A 19342-nucleotide genomic window follows, 5' to 3' on the forward strand; every position below is an offset into this window, starting at 1 on the left:
CACAATCAGCTTGTAACACTCCAAAGAGAAAGGAAAACTTGAAATCGCATCATATGACCCCTTTAAGACCTCTTGAACAGATACAGATTTTGTTCTGTTGGCAGGGACACCTTAACCAGTTTCAAGATGATGACCAATCCCTCTGTCATTATAACATGAGTAGAGTGCAGTAAAATATATTCATGTCTCATATATACACACACTCACAAAATACTGATAAAAAATATGTGGTAATGCATTTGGTAATTCACTAAGGCTTTACAAGTTGGTGTACTCTAGTCTACAGTATATAAGTACATGTCCATTGTATGTTGTAGATGGAGATGTCAGGGCCAGGTGTGAGCCGACACAGTCGCACAGTGAAGAGGAGATGGTGGGGAAGACTGAGGCAGCAATGGAAACTGCTGGGTCTGTTTGAGATCGACCAGCAGCATGAGTTCTACAGTCTCACCTGTATGATGAAGGAAGGGCTGTGTGCCGCTGTGCAGAACACCATTGACAACCGTTTACCTGTGAGTATACCCATGTTTATGAACCTACACCTCATTCAGTCCCTATTGAATATCACTTCTTCCATCTTAAGGAAAAGATTACAATTGGAAAGATGCAGTTATACCTAGAGTTTTGATTGGTTTGTGGACTCCCAGGGGTCTGTGGAGAAGATATAAAAACATATATAACTGTCTTTAATCAGCATCAGAATCAGAATTAACTTTATTGCCAAGTATGCTACACCCAAAAGGAATTTGTCTTTGTGACAGGAGCTTCCAGTGGAGATAAAGTACAGACATAATAAAGACAATGAAATAGAATACAAGGCAATAACAAAAAATAGGCTATAAATGTATATATAATACAGTTCAGTAATAAATACAGGAAATACACAATAGACAGAATTACAATGTACAGATATGCTGTTAAAAATGAAAAAGTGTAAAACCTTAATGCCATTTCTTACATGTACATTAGAGTATGAGTATTTCAATTTCTGTCTATTTACAAAGCTATTATGAATAGAAACCAGATAGAAAGCCAACTTAGAGGTATTTTAGTTTTTTTTCACATTTAGATTTTTTTTAATTCACCATAAAATTTTTCCTTAATCAGATTTATCAAAAGATTTTATTCAAATCTTTTTGTTAACCCCCAGACTAGTCTGTTCATTACTGACATCAGCTAGTGTTAACATCTACTACTCAAGCTGATATGAACAAATTGATCTATACAGAAGTCACAGATCATTGCAGTCAAACAGGTTTGGAATTATGAAAACAAATCCAAAATACAATCCCAAGGAAATAAACAGTTCAGCTCACATTACATTTTCAATGTTGAAGTGCACATTGAAATTAAACGTGAGAGAGACGACAGCTTTGGCATGATCAAAGACCTCCAAGGAGACAGGCGTGTTCTATTTACCTTTAATTAGTACGAGGACAAGCTCCATAGAGAGGACCATATTTTGATCTTTCCATGGAGACTGTTTGTGGCACTGAAGGGGCACCATATTACAATGTTTAGGCTTGATTAGAGCTGTTTTTATCTTGGTAATTTGCTCAAGAGTAACAGAGCATATGGTGTGAAAGAATAACCAAGTGTTTTGGAAACAAACGCCACTGTATTGCACGCACTGGGGAGGAGGGGAGAATTCAAACAAAGCAATAGTGCTCAGTGCATGGTAGCGCCACAAGAGAGGACAGAAATGTTCAAGCAGAAATCAGTGGCTTTTTTAAACCATGAAAAAGAGAATGTAGATTGCAGTTGAGTAAGTGGCATAAGTAAAAAATTTGCATATACCTGATACACAATGTATATCATAAGCTTTAGCGTATTATAGTGGAGCAAGAGAGTATTATTCATCTCTGAACGTGGTACTGTATGTGCATGACTAATTTTTTTCCCACGTAGGCTTGTCACATTTGTGATGTTTCATAGCATTGCAGTGTTTTCTATAAATCAATTTTCTTATTGAGATGACAGAATATTGAAACCGCAGTAACTGTGGCATTCACTGATGCCCAAAAGAAATACAGGGCTTCCAGCAAACCAAAGACTCTCCCAGCTGGTGTTTTTAGTATGGTAAAACCATACAAGATAGAATTGGATAGTTCTGGTCCTAGATTCTGTCAATAAGATGTTACAGCCATGCTAAAATACATATTTACATGTCAGGGAACTTAAGTAATGAATGAAATTCGTAAAATAAAATATAGGTTTTGCCTTTTATGTTGTAAATCATTTTATGATAGCAGTGAGACAATCAATCGCGTGATATTTTGGGATATTTGTGAATATAGTCATGGTTAAAGTATTTTAATACCCATTACACGCATTAAAATGTACTCAGATATTCTAAATGTGATTTCTCCTGAATGTAAATTAATTGTGGTAACACAGATGGAGAGACTTAAAACATTGACCTCTTCCCCACTTTTTTCAATATAGCTTTCTATTGCCATTTTCAGTGAACCACACAAACTTGTCTATGAGGCAAACACATCCCCTGATTATTAACTACTCAACCTATTTTGTAGTGTGGTTGTTGCACTCATGGTCATGTGCTTGTTCACTAACACACACACACATAGATGATGTTGCCGACCCCTGATTCTATTGAATCCCGTCTGCTTAGGCAGCAGTATGATGCATGAATGTGCTGCCTGTTGTATGGGGGTCAAAGCACTTTTGCAACTCTCTCACACAAAAACAATACCTGCAAAACATGTAATCAACTATACAATATACTTTTCAGTATTGATCATATATTTTGTGTTTTTTAGGATGAGCTGTCTGAGGATGACTATACTCTTGAAGTTACTCAAATCCATAAGGTATGTTAAAAGGAAAAAGCCAACACCTCTTACTATAATTTCGGCATTTTTTTCTGTACCAGACAAATTATACGTAAGATATTTATGTATAATTTCTACTGAATGTCTTCTGTTGTGTTTGTGACTGTGTGAAGGACTTCAGGATGGAGACGTACGCTGGGCCGGTGTTTGCCAGTCTGCGGCGCTCCCTGGGGATGACAGAGAAGGAATATCAGCAGTCCCTGTCTTCTGAAGGCAGCTACCTGCAATTCATCAGCAATTCCAAGAGCAAGGCAGACTTCTTCCTAACGTGAGTCAGCACAAATTCACATGCAGGAGCATATGCACCAGACGCAGTATGAGGAGAAGACAGACCACTCATAGAAAAATAAATGGGAGAAATCACATAGTTCAATATGGCCTGTATAAGAATGGCTGCATTTTAAAGAGCTTTTTTGATGGATTTTTGTACTCTAAAACCTGCATATCATTTTAGCATGATTTCAGCCACAGTTATACTGTTGTGTCTTTTTTTTTCTTTGAAATATATGTTTTGATTTGAAATGTGTTATTGAAACATAATCTTTCTTTCTGGGGGTTTTCCCCATTCATTTAGATAGGAGCTATACTTGATATGACAATTACTGCCCTGTTGTGCCTTGAGTGATATATATATATATACAGTACATATATATATATATATATATATATATGTTATTTATACAGTGTTGGGAAGTAACTAGTTACATGTAACTAAATTATGTAAAGGGGGTTACACCTGATTTCTGTTTTCACACACACACACACACACACACACACACACACATAAAGATTTAATTGATTTCTTTCATAAATTGCAGTGACTGCTCTAAAATATGAGACACCAATGTTTCAGGAGTTTAGGACACAGAATAGGACAGGACACAAGCTTATTCCATAACTGTTTTATTTTCTATTTGGGTTTCTGTATATACTTTTTTTTTTAAGATTAACTGTTTTTTCCAAGCCATTGTTAGATGTCAGTGTTTCCTGTCATAGCTATGCAAAGATTTGATTTCAAAAACAGTATCATAGCTACTAAAACATATTTCTCGTTATAGTTTTAAATCAGTATTTAACCTCAGAATGATCTCAAAGTAAGTCTGATTTTGTGGTGGCTGTGCTTTAAAATTAAATTATTATAATCTTAATTCAAGGGATAAAGGATTTCAAAGGTGATAGTAATCAGTGTTGAATACTACTGTAAGGTTAACCCTGCCTGGTTTACCTGCCATGTTTGAAAATGATTAACAGTTGAAAACATTAGAAATGTAGAAAAGTAATCAAATGTAATCAGTTACATTACTTTAATAAAGTAATTGAAATAGTTACACTACTTATTACACTACCATTGTAATCTGTAACCTATTAAATTTCCAAAGTTTTTTTTTTTTCAAATTTAAAGATGCACCAATCGACCGGCCAGGGACCTGAATTAGCCGGTTTCCCACATGATTGGCCCGGACCGGTGCAGAAAACAAAACAAATGAGCGCAACAGCACTCATAGAAACTTATAGATACATACTGCGGTAGTAAAAAAAAAAAAAGACAATTATAATATATGATTTAGGTACGCAACATTGAACGAACAAAATGTTTCAACACGATTGCAATGTGATTTTATACAATAGTAGTTCAATAAACAAGTTAAGTAAAGTCAAGTAAAATTAAAGGGTTAGTTCACCCAAAAATGAAAATTAGTCCATAAATTACTCACCCTCAAGTCATCCTAGGTGTATATGACTTTCTTCTTTCAGACGAATCCAGTCAGAGTTATAATTCGTAAATAAACGTAATAATCACTTTAATGTAGCTTGCGCTCACAAACTGCTTCCAGTGTACAACAGTGAGCGCAAGCTACATTAAAGTGATTATTACGTTTTGAATATGGATATTTTTCTTACAAAAACGCATCGATTCGTTACAGAAGGCCTTTGTTCACCCCCTGGAGCCGTGTGAGACACTTTTTTTTATGGATGGGCGCATTTTAATTAAGTGCTTTTGGACTGATGCATGCAACACCCGCTGAGTGCCATGAAACAGCTTGAAAGATCAAAGACAATTTTTTATATAACTCCAACTGGATTCGTCTGAAAGAAGAAAGTCATATACACCTAGGATGACTTGAGGGTGAGTAATTTATGGGCTAATTTTCATTTTTGGGTGAACTAACCCTTTAAGTGACACAGTTTAGGCACAATATTGACGGTTTTTGCTCAATTTCGCTGATGAAAATAGTTCCAATAAAAGCCACAGCAGAACTGTTTTGTGTCTCCGAGCAACACAGCGGTGTTTCGTTACTGAATGAATCCACGTTTTTGAATGAATCAAGTGAGTCAATGATTCAGTGGCCCATTCATAAAGACAGTCACTTGCCTCGTTTCTGAGTAAATCAGCCATTTGAACATATCTGTTGAATGAAGGACTAATGACTCACTCATTCAAACGGTCATTTGATGCCACCTACTGGTTTGGTTTCATATTTAAAACTATCATTGCATTTTTCCCAACATTTCTTATTTGTATGTTTAAAAATGTTTAAAACATTAATCTTATAAAATTGTTTATGCATTCGAAAGTTTGCAGTGTAAATGCATTTATGGCACCTCGGCTTCATCAAACAGTCTGTGTAAATACATCTAATGCCACTTCAGATGCAACTTCTGCGTTTCCTGCAGTGGAAAGATGGAGTTTGTTGATACTGATTTCATTTGAGTGGTAACAATTCTACAGTTTCTTATTATTGTTCTAACTGAGTTAATTGAAACAATGTAAGAATTTGATGTGAAAGATGACACATGTAATAAGGTTAGTGAAAAATGACAATTTAAGAAATAGTGGGAAATGACATCTGTTTTGTTAAATAGTACAGCAACTTTTTTCAGTTAATTGTTATTTCTACCTTTTTTCTAGTCACAGAGCACTTTATTTCGAGAGTTGCTTAAGTGAAAGAACAACTGTAACTTAGTCCAGAATGGGGGAATTATAATGTTTAATAATTTTTTATTATGTAAATAATTTTTTGCATTAAAAAGTATAGATTTTTGTTTGTATATGCTGTCAATTGTAGTTTATAGAAAGAAAATCGGAATCGGCAGGTCTTACTTACAAAAAATCGGAAATCGGAATCGACCAAGAAAATTGCAATCGGTGCATCTCTATTATAATTTTTATTCAGCAAGGATGGATTAAATAGATCAAAAGTGACAGTAACGTCTTAAAAATTATTTTGGACTTTTTATTAATCAAAGAATCCAAAGAAAAAAGTATCATGATTTCCACAGAAATATTAAGCAGCACAACTGTTTTAAATAGGTAATAATAAGAAATATTTCTTGAGCAGGAAATCAGAATATTATTTCTGAAGAATCACGTAACACTAATGACTGATTCTAATTGCTGCTAAAAATTCAACTTGCCATACAGGAATACATTACATTTTAAAATACATTAAAATACAAAACAGTTGATTTAAATCGTCAAAATATTTCATTGTTTTTTTTACTGATTTCTGATCAAATAAATGCAGCCTTGGTGAGTATAAGATACTTATTTTAAAAAGCATTAAAAAATCTCACTGACCAAACTTTTTAACGGAATAGTATATATATTTATTTGATCTCAAACCAAATGCCCTTTAACACACATTTCTCTGTTCTCTGTTTAGTAATGACAAGCGGTTCTTCTTAAAGACACAGAGTAAAAGAGAAGTGCGATTTCTCTTGTCTAACCTGAGAATCTACATGGAACATCTGGAGAAGTACCCACACTCTCTGCTTGCCAAATTTTTAGGTGAGAATAAAGGAAGCTATTAAATTAACATTACTTTTTCAACAAATGTTACTGGACAAACATTTTCTTATCCACCAATTTGAATGCATTATAAATTTGAAGGTGTAACTTTCTTTTACACTAGAAACCTTAAAACCCTGAATGCTTATCTTTATTGCATCCATTTAAGCAATTGTCATGCTTGATTCATGGACAGGTGTTCACAGGATCAAAATAGCACATCAGAGGATGGTAATTATTTCACTTTACATCTTCAATTTCCTGTTAAAATGATTATTTTATGAACCCTGAGGGTGCATGTTGTTTTCTGTGTGCAGAAGTACTTTATTGTGATGCAAAGTGTCTTTTACCCTGATGACAGAATCACAGCGAGGTAAGACTTACTGCATGTTATAAATGGAAATGGTGAAGTGTTAACGATTCGTCCATTATCAATCATATAAATATTTAATGTTGCTAATCTCTCCATCACTTCTGTGAATGTACACCACAGAAGATGTCATCTTGGCTTACTAAAATCCACAGCCTTGCAATTATTGGTAATTAAATTGCTTTGCCTTTTAGCTGTTACTTTTGGCTTGCACTAATGGTAAGAAGAATGATCCAATCCATCACTACCACCTCCTTCTCCATTACACTTCCTTCCTAGTTTTACATTCACCCTTTTCTCTCAATGTTTAAGGTATGATATAAAGGGCTGTGAGGTGAGCCGGTGGACAGACCCAGCCCCTGAAGGCAGCCAGATCATTGTTGTTTTGAAGGATCTTAATTTTGAAGGACAGTTCATTCAGTTAGGTAAGCTCAGTTCCTTTTATGATATTTAGACTTCATCTGCAACACTACGTTCAATCCTTTGGTTCCTTGTTTATATGACAGATCAGCAACGCCCTTGGCTCCTGCGTCAGGTGAAGATTGATACTGCCTTTCTTCAGACGCTCAATGTGTTGGACTACAGCCTCCTGCTTGCCCATCAGCCCCTGCACCAGGATGAACTCAGCCAGAGTCTCTCTTTCGCAACACTCATCATGCGTGCCAAAAAGTGAGCATCATTTTAGTCTATCATGCATATAGTCATCTACAAACAACCATAGACATTTACAAAGATGTTTTAATGAAGCTCTGCTTGTGTACTTTGTTTAAAGATGTCTGGCATTCATAATTGTATAAAAACTCTATTCTTGACACAGTCAGATGGCACACAGATACTTTTGGCTGGTCATCGCTATCTCACACAGTCATTTGAATGAACTGCTCATGCTTGACTGCTGAGGTGCACGCAGAATATAGTGATTAACTTTATATGATTATGTGCAGAATACTGATGTTTGCTCTTGTTTTAATTGTTCTCATAGTTCAGAGACAATATTTTCTTCAAAACATTCCGGTTACACTTTATTTTAAGGTCCAATTATCGCTATTAACAAACCATTAGCTACGACTTTTCCCTCAATAAACTCCTAATTTGCTGCTTATTAATAGTTAGTAAGGTAGTTGTTAGGTTTAAGTATTGGGTAGGATTAGGAATGTAGAATATGGTCATGCAGAATATGTGCTTTATAAGTAGCCTACTAAGAAACAGCCAATGCTTAATAAGCAACTAGTTAATAGTGAGAATTGGTCCCTATATTAAAGTGTTATGGATGTTTCTTTCTGCTGCCTCCTCTCTCTAGTTTAGTTCAGTATTTAAGGATAACAGGCTTTACCCTGACTGTGAATGTTCATGTTCACCTCTGTTTCCAGATCCTTCTCTTTCTTCTCCAAACGACCATTGGCAGGCAGGCATGTAGCTATCATATCTAGCTTCAATGTCATTTTCAAAGTAATGTCTCAAAGAAATAACAAAAAACTAAATTACTAAACTATAATAATAACCATGCGTGTACTTGCTACTACCATTCCATTAGCCATTGAACATCATCTCATATACTGCATTTATCCATCATTTAAACTAATGGTTTACCCAAAAAATTGATGGAAGTCTTTTTTTTATTTACTTATTCTCATGTCTTTTGAAACCCCTATGACTTTGTCTTTTCCATAGAACACATAAGGACATTTAGCAGAATGTCCAAGCTGCTCTTTTCCATACAATGAAAGTGAATAGTGTTCTGTTCCTCACACAAAGTGAACATATGACTTAAGTATGGGCTACTTTTAAGGTGCTTTTTTTTTTAGAAACTGGCCGTCTTTGGTCCCCATTCATTTTCATTGTGTGGAGAAGAGCAGCATGAACATTCTGCAAAACATCTCTTTTTGTGGTCCACACAAAAAATAATGACATATGGGTTTGGAAGAACACAAGGGTGAGTAAATGATGTAATTTTAAATTTCTGTGTGAACTATACCTTTAACAGCATGGAATGTTCAGGTGTAATAATCTTCTGCAGAAAAACAGAGCTTCAACCCAGAAACAAGCAACAGCCACACACTTTCATTGAACGGCAATCATTCAGTAGGTTAATGTTCTTTGCTCTGTTCTGTGTTCCTCTCTGACTGGCTGTTAGGTCAGTAAATGCAACATCCAGTCCTACACCAACTGTTCCCGGGGTGGTGGCAGAGGAAGACTCCACACTCCTCTCTTCAGAATTAAATACAACACAATGTCACGTAACAGAAATACACAGTGGCAATAGTGCAACCGACATCGCAAGTCCTGAGGAAGACAAAATTGAGCAACAAAGTAGGGTGGGAACAGAGTCAGCCGATCTACAAACGTTCCAGTCCCAGAACCGGAGATTGCTTCCTAACTTCAAAAACCCACTTCATGTCATTGATGGACCAGAGCAGCGTTACTTCATTGGGATAATTGACATCTTCACTGTTTATGGTTTCAAAAAGAGGCTTGAGCATCTGTGGAAAAGCCTGAGACACCCACGACAAACATTCTCCACAGTCAGTCCTCCAGCTTACTGTCACAGGCTGTGCCAGTGGGTTCAGGACCATACCAAATAAAATTAGAGGTCTCTTGGATGACAGATGGACCCACTGTTCGCACACCTGACTCATACATACCTCATTATGTAAACACAGTGGAATGGATCTGAATGTACATTTGAGGGTGAACGTTTTTATAGCTTTTTGTTTAAAGGGGTCATAGGATGCTACATGCACTTTTACAAGTTGTTTGAACTGAAATGTGTGTTGGTAGTGTGTGTACACAACCACCCTTAAAGAATCATATCAACTTGTGGAAAATGGGCATCCTATTCCTATGACCCCTTTAAATAAAGACGATGCTAATGCAAGTACTTGTTAAAACACTGTAGTTCATGAAAAATGCAAAAGTTAAAAGTTTTATTCATTTAAAATGGTTATGTAAATAACAGCGCAATGACAGTGCATAGGGATGAAACCTATTATGAAAACTTGAATAAGAGCAAAGTAAAGTGTAACTTTTGGTTTAAGCATGTTTTTATAATTGAATTATGTAATACGGGTTACATATATCCCATTTATTGAAAAGTACATTGTTACCATTTGATTGCCAGCTGTCCAGAAAGAAAGGCTTTTGAGACTTACAACTTATCAACAAAAGCAGGGTCACTTCCTTCCTGCTGTCTGTTACGTTCAGAAACTGTTATGTGGAACTACCCAAGTGGACATTCAAATGCTTTCAGAAATATTTATGCAGTATAATAAAAAAACGAATGTTTGATATTTGCATCTGTTCTTCTTTAATGGTTTAGATTGATAATGTTCAGGCCTCAAGCTGCTTTTGTATTGTGCTATTTGTAATTTACCAATTTATATTGCTGGAGCTAGAATTTTTGAGCACATTCTATTCAAATTAAAAATGTGCTTAAAATACATATTAAAATAATGGAGGGAAGCAAGGAAAGTGACATTGTGAATCATGTGAGGGGGCATTTTTCAAGTATCTTATGATGCTGTAATGTTTCTTTTATGGAAAGCCATAAAATGAGCAGTTTAAACCTGTAGGTTGTAGTGTTAGTATAGGGAAAATACAAATCTATATCTATCTATCTATCTATCTATCTATCTATCTGTCTATCTGTCTATCTATCTATCTATCTATCTATAATTAATTGAATATTAATGGAATGATACAGTTTACTTGTACAGACCACAGAGGATACTTTTTACAATTATTTTTCATTAGAAGTATTGTATTTAAAAAAAATGAAAATGGTTAGGATACCCAAAACAATGCGTTCACAGTAGGGGGGTTAAAATCATGAGCATCCAGCTAGGCTGAGTAGAGGATGGCCGATGTAACTGATGGTAACTCCAGGTTGCGCTGTCGATTCCGCCTCGTCCTGCACAATCGATCCCGTTGCAGGGACAACCAACAAGCTGATGTTGCCGAAACGCACAAAGTGAAAACACTGACACGATGGATTTCAATGTCAAGAAACTAGCGTCGGATGCAGGTGTCTTCTTCACTCGTGCTGTTCAGGTATGAAATGACCCAGTGCTTTCTGCTTATTTCACGGTAGTTGCGTTGAGCCGTAAGTGCCGTGCGTGAACTGAGGGGGATGGATGTGCGCAGCAGCATCAGCGGGCTCTAGTCAATGAATGAACTGCTTCGCTCTGTTGGCCTTACAGATCCTCACGCGAACACTCAGAAACCTCGCTTTCTGTAAACCTTAATGCATCTGTCATTGTTCAAGCGAGAAATCTTTGTTTGTCATGTTGCGATGATCTGTATTTTCCTCGCCATTGTAAGCCGATAGACGCAAGCCAAGCCCGTATCCATTATTAATGGCTGTTCATGTGACAGCACTCGCCAACAGATGAAGCCCTGTTTACTATTACTGTTTACTTTTTTTTTTTTAAATGCTTGTTTAGGGATGCTCATGTTACTGTTTGTCAAAAAAATGTAAGTCTATCGAAATGTAACCGAGTGTAAAAATATACTCAGTTATATTACTGTATAACGAAGACGTAAGAAAGTAAACAGGTTGATAGGGACAGATCACCTCAACATGAAAATACTCTCGTCGTATTCACCCTCATGGTATTTTGAACCTGTATGATTTTGTTTTTTCCGTGGAACACAAAAATGCTCTGTTACTGTTTTTCCCCTACATAATGAAAGTGAATGGCAACTGTTCAATTAGACAGTTCAAAAATGATTGAATAATGACTTAAATGTTAGTCTGTACATCACACAAAGCAGTTTTATTGTTATTTTATTTTATTGTTATTTTTGGTGCTTGGCAGGTCTTGGTCACCATTCCCTTTCATTTTATGGAAAAAAAGCAGCACAACATCACTGTGAAGAAAATAATGTCGGTTTTGGAACAGCATGAGAGGGAGCGTTTTCATTTGAATAGACCTTGTATGCAGAATACTGAAAGATGTCTGGCCAGCTGGTGTGTATGTGTGATGGTGAATGTCCATCTGTTTCCATGTGGGTGGTTTTCATTTAAGCATAAAAAGTTTATTTTTTATTAATTACAATATTTGTAGTTTATTATCTAAGATTATCCTTGAAACCGTAAGTTGTGACAGATGACATTTTCTATAAAATGTAAAAAAAGGAAGATTATTTCTTAAGGACAAACATTTTCTATTATTAAAAATATAATAAAAAATGCAACAGTTTAATTCCGTTGATAATTAATTGTTAACAAAAACCATGTGATGATCCAAAGACACTGCATGTAGTTAGAAGTAATACAACTGCTAAACTAATAAAACTTAGGGGTGACAATCTAATGTGAAAATCCTTGTAAAGTAAAACATAATGTTTGGCATTTAAAAAAAATCAAAAATAACATTTGTTCAGAATAAATAAGTGGCACTGAAATACTGATTTTTGTGTAGTTATTTTTTTTTTCTTCAATGCATTCTATATAATCAGTATGTATGCTACAGTATTTACACAGTGTGACATTTATTATATTGTCAAAGCATTATGTCTTATTCATAGACGTGCCACATCCCCGGATATCACAAGATAGTGTGCAAACCCCTCTGTCATACCTCATCTGTTATGACTGCCCATATTCTCGGCTCATGGATGACAGACATTCAGAACTGCAGATGTAGAGGGAATCCTTCATGCTGAATGTGATTTATGTTTAGTTTTTTTCCTCTTTCACCTCAGGCCTGAATTTTATGCGCTGTCAGCAGGGGTCTTCCCTGTGTGTGAGTGAAATATTAAACACCAGCCCTATATTTTTTCACCTTGTCAGAGGAAATCTTTGCTGCAGGTCCACCGGCCTGCCAGAAGCCTTTTGTTTATCAATGAGAGTCACAGGGCATTTGTTCAGCTGTTAGCTACTGACCTTTAGCAATGGCTGACATTTTAGCCTGCATATTTGGATATCAAGTGAATTTGAACTGCGAAGGCACAAACAGGCCGGTGCCATTCACCTGTCTGATCCTCTTCCATTTAATTAGAGTTTCATGAACTAATCTTGTTTATTGTTATGTCTCCCCTGAGAAGACGCAACAAGATCGTTTGCCTTCTGTAGTCTGATTAACCAGGGAGCAGATGAAGGGGGTGTCCCCTAGCAGCCAATCACCTTTGCTGACACAGATAAGCGTCCCCGCTCAGCCAATCACTACTACTGTACCTGCCAGGGATTTCGTTGGGAGCAGATCATTATCACTCAAAGCCACAGTTCTGTCATGGAGTTACTGCAGTCAGAGGCAGTGCACATGAGCTGTTTTTTATGATTCTTTAATGAATAGAAAGTACAGAAGAATTTGTCATAACACCTTTACAGTCACATTTGATCCATTTAATGAAGAATAAATATCCATGCTGAATAAAAGTATGATTTCCTCCCGAAAAAGTTCTTACTTTGAACAGTAGTGCCTAATTATTATTATTATTTTTAAAGCACCATATTTAATAGTGGTGTAACAAATTGATTTGTATTTTATTATATTGCCTTTTATTACATTATCATATTTTACATATGTTTTATAATTAATAATGTACTCAATTGTTTAACAAACAATGGTTTAAAGGGGTCATATGATGCGATTTCAAGTTTTCCTTTCTCTTTGGAGTGTTACAAGCTCTTGGTTAAATATAAACATCTAGCCTATAATGTAATGGTTTTAGGTTAAACATAGCATGTCTCACTGCAGGGCACATGTCAGATATAACTATATGCATGCTTTTCATTGTCCATGTCCTTTCATTGTCTTTTGTCAGAAAATGACTTGATGTTTTTGTTGCACTCAAACTTAATGTGTCTGATTTATAGTATATATATGCTGCTTGATGTGAACTGTGAAACATTGTCTAAACATAAATATAGCCAAAAGGGGGAATGCCATAATGCCAGCAAATCATGTGAATAGCTTTAAGAGTATGTCTCCTTGTATTGCTGAGAATTGTTTAGCATTCTGAGACAATATGTTATGGGAAATTATTAGGGCTGGGTAAAAAATATCGATATCTCGATATTAATCGATTCTCATTTTTACGGAACGATATCGATTCTTAAATCCCAAGAATCGATTAGTCTAGCCTGTTTTCAGTTAATGGACGGAACACTTCCCATCCAATAAATCGCAATAAGCATTGTGCTTTGGTACTTTTAATATGAAACAAAGTCTCAGATTTCAAATTCTGTCCATTGTATTGCAATATTCAAACAATAAATGCCGTTTTGTCGCTGTTTAATGTGGAGTGACAGATCGCCAGTGTTGCCAGACGTACGATAATTATCGTATTTGTACGGTAATTTAGACCTCTGTACGATGTACGATCAATAATGAAAAAAATCCCATAATGTACGATAATTTCAGAATTTTGTGAAACTTCAAATGATGGTCGTTGTACTCATAGGGTTTCTTCTATACTAATTCATCTAGCTGTGGAGCCTACGTCTACCGTGCCCTGCTTTTAAACGAGCACTTTGTTGCGGTGACGCGGTCCATGAGTAGAAATATTATTATGTAATTGTAACTTTATTATTTTAAAAACTTCATTAAGTGTAATTTTAACAAATCAGTCAATTTTAACCTTCAATATTATAGTAATGTAGTACTACCAACTGACTCTCATGTATATTTTACAGCATTGGTTGAGAGATTTTTTTTTCCTCGAGAAAATTTGGCATGTACTGTACCTGATATATATCCAAAATAATCGATATTGAATCGAATTGGTAATCAAATTGAATCGCAAGCTTGTGAATGAGAATCGAATCGAATCGTGAAATTTGTGTCAAAACCCAACCCTAGAAATTATGCATGCATATTCTTGTCCCTCAGAAAGAACAGCTAATATTGCCTACGTTGTTGTACATCTGGTTTGGAGTGCTGCTCTTACAGACAGACTGAATTGTTTTGTATGTTCTCCAGTACACAGAGGAGAAGCTTGGCCAGGCAGAAAAGACTGAACTTGATGCCCATCTGGAGAACCTGATAGCTCGAGCGGACTGCACCAAAAACTGGACCGAAAAGATCTTCAGACAGACCGAGGTGCTGCTTCAACCCAACCCAAGTAAGAATCTACATGGGAGTTATACGTTTAAAATCTTCCTACGTTTTGCATCTACCTAAGCCTCTGAATTACATTTTCTTCAGGAAAATATTCCGTTATTAGATATTGTTTGAAATGTGTGGTCTTGTCTCTTAAATGTTGAAAAATGTCTCATGTTGTTGACAACAGGAACATCTCTTTGTTGATATCAATCTGCTTTAATGTCACCATTTGCTTGATTACACCACTTTGCATCTGCGTGAAAGATTCCAGAAGTGAAATATTCCTGTAGGGGCAGCCAGGGAAATATGATGCCGAACAACCATCTTAAAACAGCAGTGGTACTCAGGTGTCACTTTGTCAGGTGTCACATTATGTGAATGTACTGTATTGTCTTTGCACCCTTGATTTTTATTTTCTCTCTTCTTCTTGATGTACAGCAAACTGGCGTAACAGTTGAAATCTGAGCTGTTAATCATTACTGTGCTCTTGAGCAGGATACTGTACTGTAAGGCACTTTGGATAAAAATGTCTGATTACAAACTTTTGCTTAATTACACTACTGTTCAAATGTTTTATATTAATTATATTAGAATGATTTCTGAAGGATCATGTGACACTGAAGACTGGAGTAATTACTGCTGAATATTCCACTTTGCCACCACAGGAAAAAGTGAAAGTTATTTTAAATTGTCATGATATTTTACAATATCACAGATTTATTGTATTTTAATCAAGTAAACGCAGCCTTTGTGAGCATTAGAGACTTCTTTCAAAACATTAAAAAATCTGTCTGACTCCAAATGTTTGAATGGTAGTGTATATCGCATTTCGTAAAATTAGCATTTTATGTTGGCAGCTCACAAATGAATAAACAACATGAAACATTTTATATCAATACTCGTTCGGTTATAATTTCTGAATCATTGATGAGGCCACAGGTTTCAGATGTTTTAAAGTGCCCCTATTATGGGTTATGAAAAGTTAATATTTTGGTTTTAGGGGGTCCCCAACAACAGGTTGACATGCATGCAGGTAAAAAAACACTTTCATTGTCTTATAATATGCATTTATTTTTTACCTTATTTGCTCAACGACTCCCAAACGATTCGTTTAACGATTCATTTTTCCAAACCCCTCAGTTGCGCGATGCTAATCGCCGGTGATTGGTCCAATTGGTCTCATTTTCATTTCATCATGCCTGTAATGCCTGATAAAGCAGCATTTGTGAGCACAGTGCTGCTTTGTGTACAGCGTTACCAGGGAAACAGCTATTTTTACCGCTCCAAAAGTGGCACCTAGTGGCAAAGAATACATTTCTATTTTCATTCAGACCAACTCGAAAAGACCAACAAGTGGGCTTCTGTTTCAAAATATGCTAATGTTTCATGTTGACGTCAAAATGAAACGGCTTGGGATTCGCTTTAAAAACGACTCGTTTCAATGATTCAGAGTCGATTCTTTCTTTTGAGAGACAATACTTTATACACGGTGCACTTTCAGATTTAAAACTTGGCAGGATGTTTTCATTCACTTAGAGCTGTGTTACACGCTGCATGAAAGGTAATTTTCAAAAATCCATAATAGGGGCACTTTAAAGCTTATCTTTGATGACAGTAACTTTCATGTACATATTTAAGTGTTTAATAAGCATATTTAAGCGTTAGTACTAATAAGAACACTAACCTGTTCTTTCTAACTCTCTCCATGCTCCAGTTGACCAAACTGGTAAGTGTGTCTCTACTCCCCGTGTCCTGTGCTTTAGGTCTTCAGTTTAATTCCTTCCTCAAATGACAGATGTTTAGTATTAGACCCAATGTGTGAGGCTGGCTCTTCTCACTATGTTTTTGTCATGGTAGTACTATCCTTTTGCGGCTGAGTTTGGGTGAATGTCTTGTGGTTTATCCAGACACAAGTTTAAACACCTGTTTTTCAATCATCTGAATATCTTAACCAGATGTGGTTTTCAAATCTGTGAGGTCTCTTCAAATCCTGCTGGCAACACAGAGAGCTGGAATGATTGTTCAAAGACTGTTGTTATCACATTTTTTATTACAACCACACATGGGTTTTATGTTTTCATCCGTGATGTCTACATCAAAGACCTGTGTTTCGTTCATCTTTTTTTGCTTTATGGTCTCTCGAAACAATGTTCAGAATACTACAATGAAAGTATCCCGAAAATTTGTAAATGGTTGGTGAAATATTTTTAAACTTTTATGATTAGATATTGAGAAGCAAAGAAAGTAACATGCATTTTAAGCTATAAATCTTAATTAAATTCATACATAAAGAAATGTAAACCAATATGTATACCAGTGTGATATTGTATATAATTATATATAATATCAATTTTATTACCCTCAATTTGCTGACTGTGAACTATTGGTTTGGATTGGTAAGCATGATGGTGCAAAATGGTTTACTTGATTAAGTTTACTGGAGTAAACCCTAAATAAAGTCTGATGTAATTCTTTATTTAGGTGCGCGTATTGAAGAGTTTTTTTATGAGAAATTGGACAGAAAGATCCCATCCAGAACCACCAATGCAGAGCTGCTGGGGCAGTATATGCAGGACGCAGCAAAGGAATTTGGGCCAGGAACTCCGTATGGTTCGTATGTTTCTTTTTTTTGGATTGTTTTTAATCAAAAAACACACAGAAAAGCCAAAAGTTATTTATTTTTTTTATTATATATATTTATTAATTTTCAAACATTACAAACATAACTTAAAATCGAACAAGAAAAAATAAATAAAAATAATTTATGGCTCACCACTCCATTAAATCAATTTGAGAATGAAATGAAATATTGACATAATCGTACCAACAATATGCCTTACATATTTGTACTCCAATATGTCTCACATATTTAAACCTCATTAAACAAACCCTCTAATAAGAATAGAGGATATATCTAAGCCCATATATATTAAAAATGGGTCCCACCTTCGTTGGTTTTCACGAGACTCACCGGCGCATGCGCAGCACTGATCATACATCATCAGCCCGGAGCTGCTTCCATGTAGGACTGTTGGCGCAAGCTACATTAAAGTGATTATTATGTGATTATAATGCCGTGTGAGACATTTTTTTTATGGATGGGCGCTTTTTATTTCACACCCTTTAAGATAAAATGGCTACATATTTCCTAACTAAGAAATAATAAGAAACAATAGAAAGCGGATTGCACATAATCAAAGTCTAGAATAGAAGTCTGTACTAGAAGCCAGTGCATACCAGTTTATGCTCTTTTTTTACATTTTTTATTTATGTGATGCACCATATGAGGCGGAATTGCCGCTGCACATGTTCTCTTCTCCCTTTTTGCTGTGACAGTGTGCTACAGTAATACAGATCTCTAAATCAAGTTAATGTTTAGCTGCATGCCTTGTTTCACTAGATGGCACACTTTCCCTTTGGCAAATAGATGTTCTTGGATACTTTTAGGTTAGAATTTACTGAGGGAAAGTGTATTAGATCCTGTGATTTTACTTTTTTTCTTAACTATTATGAGGTTATAACATTTGTTTGTATTTATATTAGAACTTTATATATTATAATTATAGCAATGCTGCTTAAAAAGATTTATATAATTGCACTCTTAGATGTCAACATTAAAAAGAAAATTAAAATTCATGACCACTGCCAAGGTAAATAAGACTTTATCCATGTAAAGACATGAAAAAAACAAATGAAAACATGTTTCATTTACAGAGAATCAAAGCAGCATCAGAGCATGTCTAAAGATGCAGAGTGTTTCATTTTGTGAATTTAGGTCTCTGATGAAGATACCTTCATACCCCTTGATTAGTTAAACACATTTGAAAATTACTTCACAGGAAAAGATTGAAAATGTCAGTGCAATGCTAAGTTGCACATAATGCTTTGTGAATGTTTTGCATGTTTTCAGGTAGTACTTTGATCACTGTTGGAGAGTTTCAGCGGAGGTTGGGTGGAGCAGAGCGGGAATTCCTACATATGTCAGCTATTAACTTCCTCACACCACTGAGGAACTTTCTAGAGGGTGACTGGAAAACCATTTCTGTAAGTGAAATTCATAATCTCGGTCTCAGATGGTTCACATCCTTCTGATATGTAAGCCAACTTACAATGGCTGATAATGGCTAGTTACAAAATGATTGGCTGACAAGCTTTTATGGTATCTAAAATATACTTTAATGTCATTTCTATTGAAACTTTTATGTCGTATTTAAATATATTTGTAATTAAATATTTGTATTGAAGTTACAATTTAGTACATTATATATATATATATATATATATA

At 35.5% G+C, this 19342-nt stretch overlaps 2 protein-coding genes across 10 annotated transcripts in view; both read left to right on the top strand.

Annotated features, from left to right (window-relative positions):
* LOC107681849 (phosphatidylinositol 4-phosphate 5-kinase-like protein 1) overlaps positions 1-9762 on the top strand; it is a 10807-nt gene extending 1045 nt beyond the window's left edge. The window contains exons 2-10 of the mRNA XM_016478202.1: positions 318-512; positions 2781-2831; positions 2966-3120; positions 6518-6642; positions 6839-6873; positions 6960-7015; positions 7325-7437; positions 7519-7681; positions 9147-9762. Of these exons, the coding sequence (XP_016333688.1) occupies positions 318-512; positions 2781-2831; positions 2966-3120; positions 6518-6642; positions 6839-6873; positions 6960-7015; positions 7325-7437; positions 7519-7681; positions 9147-9594 (1341 nt within the window). The 3' untranslated portion in view covers positions 9595-9762. The remainder of the gene's footprint in view (positions 1-317; positions 513-2780; positions 2832-2965; positions 3121-6517; positions 6643-6838; positions 6874-6959; positions 7016-7324; positions 7438-7518; positions 7682-9146) is intronic.
* Positions 9763-10858: 1096 nt separating this feature from the next.
* LOC107681863 (endophilin-B2-like) overlaps positions 10859-19342 on the top strand; it is a 22299-nt gene continuing 13815 nt past the window's right edge. For 4 of the 9 annotated variants that reach the window (XM_016478222.1, XM_016478223.1, XM_016478227.1 and 1 more), the window contains exons 1-5: positions 10859-11059; positions 14935-15076; positions 16772-16783; positions 17539-17667; positions 18968-19101. In XM_016478222.1, the coding sequence (XP_016333708.1) occupies positions 10997-11059; positions 14935-15076; positions 16772-16783; positions 17539-17667; positions 18968-19101 (480 nt within the window). In that variant the 5' untranslated portion in view covers positions 10859-10996. Of the gene's footprint in view, positions 11060-14934; positions 15077-16771; positions 17454-17538; positions 17668-18967; positions 19102-19342 lie in introns of those variants that run through there. The other 5 variants (XM_016478224.1, XM_016478226.1, XM_016478229.1 and 2 more) reach the window with 3 other exon arrangements.

Source organism: Sinocyclocheilus anshuiensis, unplaced genomic scaffold (assembly GCF_001515605.1).
Source record: "Sinocyclocheilus anshuiensis isolate Anshui unplaced genomic scaffold, SAMN03320099.WGS_v1.1 scaffold2872, whole genome shotgun sequence".
NCBI lineage: Eukaryota > Metazoa > Chordata > Actinopteri > Cypriniformes > Cyprinidae > Sinocyclocheilus > Sinocyclocheilus anshuiensis.